The sequence below is a fragment of the Akebia trifoliata genome, chromosome 14 (assembly GCF_017979445.1).
Source record: "Akebia trifoliata isolate Shusen 1 chromosome 14, ASM1797944v1, whole genome shotgun sequence".
Taxonomy (NCBI): Eukaryota; Viridiplantae; Streptophyta; class Magnoliopsida; order Ranunculales; family Lardizabalaceae; genus Akebia; species Akebia trifoliata.
Genome location: NC_141388.1, coordinates 9,516,839 through 9,528,310, shown reverse-complemented (window position 1 = coordinate 9,528,310; position 11,472 = coordinate 9,516,839). Strand labels below are relative to the sequence as shown.

General features: G+C 33.7%; 1 protein-coding gene and 1 pseudogene across 1 annotated transcript; both read right to left on the bottom strand.

The window, feature by feature from the left end:
• Positions 1-1,027: 1,027 nt before the first annotated feature.
• Positions 1,028-2,289, bottom strand: LOC147386101 (serine/threonine-protein kinase BLUS1-like; annotated as a pseudogene).
• Positions 2,290-6,288: 3,999 nt separating this feature from the next.
• On the bottom strand, positions 6,289-6,897 carry LOC147386100 (germin-like protein 9-3). The gene has a single exon (XM_086423279.1). The coding sequence runs from the start codon at positions 6,895-6,897 to the stop codon at positions 6,289-6,291; it is 609 nt and encodes a 202-aa protein (XP_086279405.1).
• Between the last annotated feature and the right edge of the window lie 4,575 nt (positions 6,898-11,472).

The window sequence follows — 11,472 nt, the reverse complement described above, 5'->3', positions numbered from 1 at the left end:
ACTTCATGAGGCCTGTGTTTGTGTAGGAAACTTTATTGAATGAGTTTTTTACCCAATTCTATTTATTAGTACACTATTTTTTAGGAGGAAATCATCCCAAAATTTCACCTAAAGATGTTTCCATTCTTGTTTATTGCAATGTCCTCTCCATGCATTTAGGGCTGTTAATAGATTGGGTTCACTTTGGATCTGATATGATAATTTTTTTTTTATTTGCCTAACAAACAAATTATTCCAACTTATATAAGGCACCAAATTTATAAATTTAAGCAATTACTGACAAATCCATTATGGTATATTGAACTAGAAGTTTAATAGCTGGGAAAATGATTTCCCTTGAAAGATACAATTCTTAGGCAAATAGGAAAAATGTTTTCCCATCCCAACCCTTGAGAAAGTGATTGTATGAGTAATGAAACACTAACTAATGAGATTAGAAATACTAGTAAATGTGGGCATAATTTATTGGATTATATATTTTGTTTACATATAAGATGTATCTCTTTAGTATATTTGACCAAAATATGGAGGGGTATGTCTAAATTTGAAGGCCATTCATACTTGGAAAACACTGGTTAAAAAAGCAGGTAGCAATTGTTGAATGAAAGATGACCAAATTCTTACTCACTTGTGTCATGGCTGCTCTGATCAATATTTCCTGCAATTTTGTTCCCGATGTGCTCCAACTCTATTTCCAAAAGTGAAGATCTTCTCCTCTCTAGATCCAATTGAAGGCTTAGTTGTACCACCATTTGCTCAAGCTGTTCTTCATGACTCATCTCACCTACATTAACTCCTCCAATTCGATTAATTAGATCTGAAACTAATAGCTTCTCTATTTTCAAACCATCCAAAATTGCTCTTACTCCGGGAACCAATGGTCCAACTGGCGCCATTACTCCTTCCACAGGTGTATTTGTTGGGTTCTCTTCTTGTTCTTCATTCATCTCTATACCCACATCAGTTTCAGCTTCATCGACTCCACTTTGTTCTTCTACTTCAATCTTTTTATATCCTTCACATCAGATTCTACTTGTATTTCATCATTGAAAACAAATTGGTGGCATTGAGAGATGTGGGTCTGCTTCATTTTTTCTTATTTTCTTCAAAATCATCATGATTGGTGCCTTGGATGACCATCTCTACACCAAATTGAACTTGCTTGACATTGTCATCTTTCTCATGAGTTAAATTCTGAATACTTATATCCTTCTCTCTCAATTGGGAAAACAGGTTCTAACTTCAATACATCCTTACTGAAATTCCACCCACTTATCCTCCTATTTTTCTCCAAAGGCCCAATCAATGATTCTTCATCATCGTTGTCATTCATCGTCTTTCTCAGTATGTTTTCTCTATAGCGTTCTTCAACGATGGGTAACCCTTGTAACATGTTCTTGACAAGAAAATCAGAATTCTTGCAATTCTTGAAAAATGGATGCTTATGTAATTTCTCTGCTGTGGGTTTTTTTGATGGATCAGTAGCAAGACAAGAAGCTACCATGTCTTCGAAAACTTCTTATTTTTATCTTTCTTGGTGTTCTTCACATAATCAGAGAAACGCAAACAAAGACTTCTGGGGGGTGGGAGATGAAAAAGAGGAGGTTGACCTGAGCGAGTTCTAATGCTGTAATCCCGAAGGCCCATATGTCAGCTTTGAAACTATACCCAATATGAGAATGCATGACCTCGGGTGCCATCCAATAAGGCGTCCCTGCAACATCATTGAACATCAAATGCGATGATGAAGATCACGAATGCATAGATGGTTTGGGTTCATAAATTGAAGTGGAGATACTGAAATCAGCACGTTTTAACACCCATTTGAGTCAACAAGAATGTTACCGGCCTTGATATCATGATGAGGATGGCCTTGATCATGGAGATATAACAAAGCATTTAAAGTTTCTTTGGGAACAACAGCAATGGAGGACTCATTTAAGCCATCTGGGAAAGAAGAGATGATGGAGTGGAGAGAACCAGCACATATGAAGAGCATCACAACCCAAAGATGACAGTCAACTGTGAAAGAACAATGGGCTTTAAGGATGTTGGAATGTGAGAGAAGGGTCATGGCCTTTGTTTCTTGTTTTAGTCATCGAGATTGGCTCGTGAATGTTCGAGATTAATGGCTTTGATCACTACTACCGATGAGTTCATAGGGAGGCAAGCGGCCTTGTAAATGGTGCCACTAACACCATTGCTGATTTCTTGGAGGATCTTGTATGATTTTGGGTCAAGTGGGTATGAGAATGTTTTAGGAGTTTCTTCCTGGTCTTGTTGAGCCATGGAATCAAAGATGGATTGAGAGAGAATTTATTTGGTTTCTAAGAGATTATGTAGAACTTAAAAAGAGCTTTAGGTAATGGGTTTCTTGGGATTTCTTGGTCACAAGAAATGAAAGAAAGAGAGAGTAGGCATTAAAGTTGATGGATTTAATCGGTTATCTTGTGAAGAGGTGATTAAATGCTGTATAAATGCAAAATCGAGCAATCAGAGAGACCAACATATTTTCACCTCCACTCTATCGATCCGGCTCTAATTCTATAGAAACCACAAATAATTCAACCTGCATCACAAGTCATCGCTTGCGCGACTCAACTCTGATGATAGATGATCACCATGAGTTCTTATGCATGTTAATCTATTAAAGGAACCCACAATAAAAACCCCATGATCTGAAGATGGAAATAGATTATAAGTCTGTCCGGCTTCAATACTAGATGATGATAATGATGCATCATCAAGGTCTATAATGGTTTTCCAATTGCTAGTGAAATCTATAATAATCATATGGCACATCGCAAACATTCATCAAAACCCACACACAGGTATATCTAAATTAACTTGTAAAAGAGCCAGAAATTCATATAATTAAAGCAAAATAATAGTCTCCCAAGTCATAAGAAATACAATGAATCCAACCCGACACTAAGCAATGTAGAATACTATGAAGTCCATACAATCATGACCATAATAAACTTAGATAAACAAGAAAATAACCTTCCATAAAAAGTTCAAAATTACAAAAGCAAAATAAGAGTCTCCCAAGTCAAAAGAAATACAATGAATCCAACCTGACACTAAGCAATGTAGAATTCTATGAAGTCCATACAATTATAACCATAGTAAACTCACATAAACATGAAAATAACCTTCTATAAAAAGTTCAAAATTTCGAAAGCAAAATGACATTGGTCCAACATTGAATTGACCTAGCAGTGTATAGATAACCATAAATGTATTTCCTTGAGATACAAGTTAGAAAATCAACGATTCTCTATGCACTGCAGGTCAACTCAGTGTTGGAAGTGTCCAACGAAGGTGGTAAAGTATTTTCCTTTTCAATATGCGATGTACATTTATGCTTTTTTAATGATTGATTATTTATTTGAAATTTAAAATACGATTTATTAAAACTATTTTATTTTTATATGAATTATTTTTTAGCATTACGATTCTATTGTACGTACTTCACTTGAATTATAGGTTTCTTGACACAAACTTCCTTTTCAGGCAAAGGTGTAGTTTAGAATATGGGTCCATATCATGCATAGAACATTAATTCCATCCAAGCAAAGGTGTAGTTTAGAATATAGGTTTCTTGACACAAACTTGCTTTTCAGGACTCAAGTGTCTATGTAATACGGTTTATTTAGAAATGGTAGTTGGTGGGAGTTGGAGTTACAGCTCCACTTTAAAATTCTAATTGGTTATTTGTTTCACCAATTCTATAACTGCAATTCCAAAAAGATCTTCAACTCCCATTTTTAAAGGAGCTGCAATTCCCACCTATGTGGGTGAGATTTACAACTCTATGCACAAATTTTTATCCCAAAATTTAAGTTTAACTCTTCTGAGTCATCTAGTATATAAATTATTCAATTCAATTTATATAATCAAGATTCCTATTTAAATAATTATAAATTTTTAATAAAATAAGGCAATTAGAATAAGGCATAAAATGAGTCAAATTTTATCCAAAATTTGAGTGATCCGAATCCGAATTTAGTAGGTTTGGACCCTTGGAGTAGATTTGAATAAAAATATTAGTTGGATATGGGTTGGTGTCCTTTAACCCGAGTTGGATCCGGGTCGGATACATATCCATCCCTATATCCACCTACATCTTAATGATATATTGCTTTGATTTTTTAATTTTTTTTTACTTTTCAAAACATCTTTATCTACTACTTTAATATAACATGAATTTTTAAAAAATAAATAAATTATAATATTAATATATATATATATATATAATGTTGAATAGTCCAAAATTATTCTGCTTGAATCAAGTAAGTTAATTGGGTCGGATACGAATCCAAATATAGTGTAATCAATATGGCTCGGATATGGTTTTAGCTAATACGACCTTATTTGGATACGGAACTGAATCCAAGAATTTTTTTAAATCTGGATATGAATATACTTCGATCTGGCCCGAACCTATCTCATTTTAAGCCTTAGATTAGGATATGTTTCATCACAAAATCATATTTATGTAAGATAATAAATATTTAAATTACCAAAAATTTATTATTTGGTCAAAATATATAAAATCGAGCTGACTCAGTTGAATTTTATTGACTATGACAATATTTTTCAAGTAATAGAGGAGTCACATCAAATCTTAGTCAAATGCAAAAAATTCATCGACTAAATTTCTACAGGAAACCAAACATTAGAATTCATTTAAGGAGTTAGAATGAATTCCAATAACTCCAACCCCCACTCCTACTAACAACTGCTTCCAAACACACCTCTGCACCAATTCTTGAGAGTGATGTAAGAGTGCTTGTAATTCTGTAAGGCACCTAGCCCACACACTCAAAAGAGCATGGGCCAATTTACAGTGGGGGCAATGAGGACTGCACTGGCACCCATGATAACTTTTAAAAATTATTAAAATTTATACGCTATTGTGATGGATAACAACGGTGGAAATGAAAATCTATCACTATAGCCCCACAAAATTTTATAAAATTTTTAAGTCTTAGTTGGCCCCACATACACAAAATCCTGGCTTCACTCCCAAAAGAATATTGGGAGTTTGTATTGTAAGAATATATGTATTACTCGTATTCACAATTACCTCTAGACTTGTCGAATGGAGAACAAATTAAACCTAAATTTGGACATGTCGTGATACCATTCCCAAGAGATAGCTGAACATGGCTTGCCTAAACTAAGTGATTAGACACAATAATTATACTATAATGTTAAAGGTATAAGGGTTGAGATGCATATGGATTTGTCTAGCTTGGGCTCAATTGTCTTTACGACCTAGTGTTTGCCTACAAGTCCATGGGATTGGGGTTCACCTACAAGTCTAATTGTCTAATGAACTGTATTTAATGCTTTATATATAGAGGGTGTTCACATGAATGTCTGGCATGCTCCTTGGTTGATCAACCTTTTTCACTATGGCATTATGACCTACCCATGGGCCGATTGATGAAACCCATGAAAAAAAATGTTTGATCCAATGGTTAGAGATCACCAATCTGACTCCTATTTTTTTTCCATTTATTGTTGTTGTTGTTGCTGTATAGATCCACTAAGTTGTAATCAAGCTTTCATAGGTTAGCATGCTTGAAAGAGTGTTGTGTGGTATGTATGCCTCAAGAAAAGAGGAATCAAATAACTCCTTGCGACTCCAACTGGTCTATGCTATTTTAGAGAAACCCGTCTAAATCACTGTTCAAGTCTCCAAATATGGAGACTTGTACAAATTTTAGAGGGACTCTCTAAATCACTATTCCTATTTTTAAATAACCATTTTTCCATAAATGGCACTTTTTATTTTCTCTTTTCATTGAACATGTTTTAAATATCATTATACAATTTTTTCAAGTGAATGAATAGTGTTTCAAAGGATGAATAGTGTTTAAGAGAAGGTGGACCTATTAGAGTCAAATTGATTCGGAGGTGAGCATCTTCTCTAAATTTAGAGAACACAATGCCAATTTGGAAGAGATAAATTTAGAGACATGGGTTGGATTTGCTTTTAGAGGTATAGGATTTGTACATATTCATTATTAGAGTTTTCATAACATATTGCCAACATAAGGAGGCAAATGAAAAATAAACATATAAATTAAAAGTAAGGATGTGTCGCTGAACGCAAAACATGCTATATAATCTTCATTAAAATGCCCAGAGCACGGTAAACCCGTTTCACAATTTTGTTATTTATCACAAAGAGAGGAAGCCATTTTAAGGATTGCCCATATTTATTTATTTATTCATTCACTACTACAAGCACCATTAACCCCACATTCCTTATTCTTAGTTCTGGGTAGATTTCATCAGTTCATGAAGAGTATCAGCCGATATCTTGAAGGCATTGGTGAGGATTTCATCAGGGGTTTTAGCCCCGACAATGTTCTTTGACATAGCAACAATGCCTGCATTTGAGCTAGCAAATGCTGAGACAGCCACAGCCTTGGTCTTGTCCAAGTTAGTCTGGTAGTGAGGCAAGCCCTTGGGGAACACAAACACATCACCCTTTTGTAAAACATTCTTGTACCTCTTGCCATTACTATCCATTGTTTCAACAGTCAAGGAACCATCAACCATGAACAAGATCTCGGCTCCTCTTGGGTGTGTGTGGGGCACGTTCACGGTACCAGCTGGGAATTCAAGTAGTTCAAGTGACACACCCATACCATTAAGAGCCGGGAAGTCTTTTACAGAAACTGTTTTACGGCCAATGCCATTGCTTGAAGCGGGTGCACCACCTCGGAGACCCGTGTAAGTGAAGAAAATTCCATCAATCTTGCTCTCATCAACACCATCAGGGACAGCAAAGTCGGAGGTTAGTTCAGGGTCCGAAGCTCGAACCGAAGTAAGGAAGACTAGTGCAAGGGTGGCTAGAAGGGCTAGTGACTTGGCCATTTTTTTCTGTTACTTGGGTGTGGAGTTGTTTGCGGTGTGAGCAGTGAAGGTGAAGAGTGTCATATATGGAGCATTTATAGCCCAAGATTATCAAGTGTTTTTCAGACACAGCAAGCAATTGAGATGAATTTGTTGAGTATTTTTAACTCTCCTATAGCACTAAGTGAAGAGAAAATGCAACAATTATATTAATTTGAAAAACTAATGGAAGATTAGTAGGAATCAACCTTGGTTGATGAGGACATTTAAAAAAAAAAAAAAAAAAAAAAGCATGGGCCCCATCTCTTATGTGTTTAATCCAGAGGGCTATTAAGGGATCAGATCAGACCCGGCCCCAAATCTGAGCCCAAAGCTTAGAGTCTGCCAAGGAACCAAATAATGAGCCTAATATAGGTGAGTTGAATCTGCCAATGTAGATGTCCATTTTATTCCACTGCAAGAAAGTTGGTTTTTAGTGACAAGTTTTTTAACCGTGATTTATATATTGTCACTAAAAAGTAATTTTTAGTGGCAAAATTAATTTGCTACTACTAAAAATATTATAACATTAACATTTAGTGACAACTCAAAAGTATACGTTTCTAATGCCATGGATGTAAAATTTTGGCTTCCGTAAAAGTGGTCCATAAAGATATTTAGTGGCGACTTATATTTTGTGCCACTAAAGGTTTAGGGTTTTAGTGGCAATATATTTTCTGTTATTAATGAGTAGTCATTAGTTACAATTATATTTTGCCATTAAAAACATATTTTTAGCCATTATGTATATGTTGCCATTAAAAGTAGCTTTTAGTGACAAAAATAAAATATTACTACTATAGGTGTTATATTAACAACATTTAGTGATAGTTCAAATGTAGCGACTATAGGTGTTATACTAACAACATTTAGTGATAAAAATAATATTATACTAATAACATTTAGTGACATCTCAAATGTAATGGCTATAGGTGTTCTACTAACAACATTAAGTGACAAAAATAAAATATTGCCACTATAGGTGTTATACTAATAACATTTAGTGCTAGCGCAAATGTAGCATCTATAGGTGTTATACTAACAACATTTAGTGATAAGAATATAATATTATCACTATAAGTGCTATACTAACAATATTTAATGACAAATCAAATGTAGCGATTATAGAAGTTATACTAACGATTAGTGACGAAAATAAAATATTGCCACTATAGGTGTTATACTAACGACATTTAGTGATAAGTCAATGTAACGGCTAAGTAAGGGAGTTTTTGTAATAAAATTGCAAGATAAGTCTGCCTAGTAAATTTCTTTTGAGATTGACTAGTTGCACACCACCAATTACCAATTGCATCCCATCACTTAAAAATTCCCCTTTGCACTCAATTTGGATGATTACACTTCAAAAAAATTAAAAAAAAAAAAAAACTGTTGCACTCATATTTTTTTTAAAAATTGTTCTTCCTCAACTTTTTCCATAGAAATTATTGTTGGTTTAGTAATTTTTGCAAGAAATACTTTGTTGTTTTAATATCAAGTTCAAAAAGTTATGTTCTCTTGAAATAAACAAGTTTATATTATATTAATCTATAAACATAGATTAAAAAATAATACCTTAATTAAGTTTGGAGCAAATAGAGAAGATGAGCAAAATCAATTATAATATGTTTATAATACCTACTACAGATGGGTTGCTCACAAATCCATAAGTAGGGTTGTCCACGAATCAGATCAATTTTATAATATGATCAAACAACATTTTTCCCCTTCATGTATCCAAGAATAACAATGGAACAAAAACTATATAAAAAAAAAAAAGGAACATTTTATTTCTTGTATGAAGTGTTGAACAGATGCAAAGCAAGAAAATAGAAGAAAAATTACCTACAAAATCACACCTTAAATTAAAAAAAAAAAATGTTGTTAGCAATTGATGTGCTACTTTCTGCCATTCTGCCTTTGAATTCATGATTCATGTTTCATACTTTGATTTCATGATTCGATCTTTTCCTTACCTGCTCAGTCGTAATTCTCAGTTTTACTAGAAATATCTTAAGCAATAATAAGTTTAATATACCCTTGTCAGTTCTTGGTTTGGTTTGGTTTGGTTCGACACCAATCCTGAACCGAAAATTGAATTGGATTGGTCGAGGTTCTGCATTTTCTTAACCTAGAACTGGAGTGAAAGTTGTTTCAAACTTAATCGAACTAAACCAAATGTACCATTTTGGTTCGGGTCTCGGTTTGAATTGAACCAAATTGCACTCTTAGATTATATAAAATAAAAAGAATATGGGCTTTTAAACCTAATTTATTTATATAAAAAATTATCAAAACTGATTGAATAGACTGAGTTTAAAATTATAGTACGTTTATAATATCTGAGAATTAAGGTCCAAATCCCATTAAAGAAGATAAACTAGGGATAGCCTGTGTAAGTTAGATTTGGAAAAGGCTTATGATCAAGCAAACTATGGAAAACGTGAAATGGAATGTAATTTAAATCTATTTCTTTAGCTTGTTTCCATAGGGATTGCTTGCAAGATTCATAATTCTTACTATAAGAAGCTTACCTAACTAACTCTTAGATCCGACTCTACCCCATCTCTTCCCTTTCATTCCTTAATCCCACATTACTAATTGTTGTACTTTTAGTTTCTCATTAAGCAATAAGAGAATGCAACATACCTGTAGACACCCCAATTTGCACAAACCAGTTAGAAAAATCCAAACTTTCTCGAGTTGACTCCAATTTGGAATTCAAACCTCTCAACAAGCCCATATTTTCATGTTGCATCATTTTCATATATACATGCATCATGTCATATAGTTTGCATGCTCAACCTTATCCCTAATCTAAGCTAATCTGATTCGAATCCAAATCCATTCTCCACTAACTGATCCATCACCCATACCCTAATCCAAGTCCATAAACAAGCTCCATATCCTAATCAAGCTAAGTCACTCTAAGACCTTAACCCAAGGTCTATACTACCATTATCCATAGCCAAATTCATATCCAAATCATTATCCATTATCTATAATCAAGTTCATCTCCAAACCTACAACCCATTATCCATAAACAAAGTCCATAGCCCTAATACGCATTATCTATAAATTAAGTCCATTTCTTAACCTAACTTAAACCTAAGACAAAGTCCATACTAAACCGATAACTCAAGTCCATTTCTGAACCCAACCTAAGCCCAAAACAAAGTTCATTTTCTAAGTCCAAAAGTAAATTCACTATCAAAATTTTAAATTTCATAATCCAAGTCCATTCTAAACCTAACACCAAGCCCACCCACTTCCTCAAAGGATAACACATGTTGATCTCTCATAAGCTCTCAATACCTAATGCTCAAACTCTATTGGAGAGTCAACTTCCCCTAGTGAAAACTCAAGAATACCTTTATCAAAAAGTGTAGTCAAACAAAAAAGTTTCTTTAATCTTTGGTAATAATCTATAAAATTGAGAGAACTTCCAATCATACCCTCAAAATGTAAGAATCTTCAAGCACATACATGGAGCTCTCCCATTAGTTCATTTAAAAAATACACACCCACCATTGTTTTATGAGTTATTTACAAATAAATCAATGTCTACTTTTCACCTACCACTTCATCTTTACACATGTCACTCCCTTACTCACCCTCCAAAAAGTACATTATATTTTCTCATCTCTATTTACTAAAAAACCAAGGATCAAATAATGTTTTTTGGATTTCTTCATAAATGTCATATTTACCCTCACATAAATGAAAATTCCAAAACGAAATAACTTAAACCTCATGCCCATTATCTTTATTTTTAGGATTGGACCACTTTATCCTTAAAAGTTATCTAAAAACTCTATAAATATATTTAAAAAAAAAAAATCTTAATTCACATGAAAAATGAGACTCCGATAATAAAATTAAATAGATTTTGATCCAATAAATAATGTCCTTATTTTTCTTGGAGTGTTAGTTAAGGTATGCAGTCCACCAAGTGGTGGGCCAAAAGTGCATCGAATGATGTCACGAAGAAGCAATGACACTAGTACTTTGAAGCGATTTGGTTTTGATTAGATATATAGGTTGAAAATGTTAAACTGACTACATTGGACACCGTGTTCAATACTGTGTTGACGTGGCAGTGTATAGAGAATTGTACATTTTTTTCTTGTATCTCAAGGAAAGAAATCTATGGTTCTTTGTGCACTGCCACATCAACGCAATGTTGAATGCAGTTTCCAACAAAGTCAATGTAAAATGATTCATATGGACTTTGTTAATGTGTGCCCTAAGGGCACATATTAAGATGCATTAGATACACCTTGGTGATAAGTACTTGGGGGTATTCTTAGTAGGAATTTTTTTCATCGTTTCAAACATTGGTGTGCACAGAGCCGTAGACGCTTCTCACTTGTAACTCAATGAAAAGCATATATAGTTCTGTACACACATCCACGTCACTAATGTGTGAAATAATGTCAATTTTAATGTTACTTTAGCAATTTTTTTTTTAAATTTACATTTTTGATTGGAAAATAAAGTTTTGAGGTGTAATTAATTCATCTTAACGTGTACCCTTAGGATACATGTTAACAAATC

Bases quoted from the DNA above. Each gene is read 5' to 3' on its own strand.
- LOC147386100 (XM_086423279.1), bottom strand. From the start codon at position 6,897: ATGGCCAAGTCACTAGCCCTTCTAGCCACCCTTGCACTAGTCTTCCTT.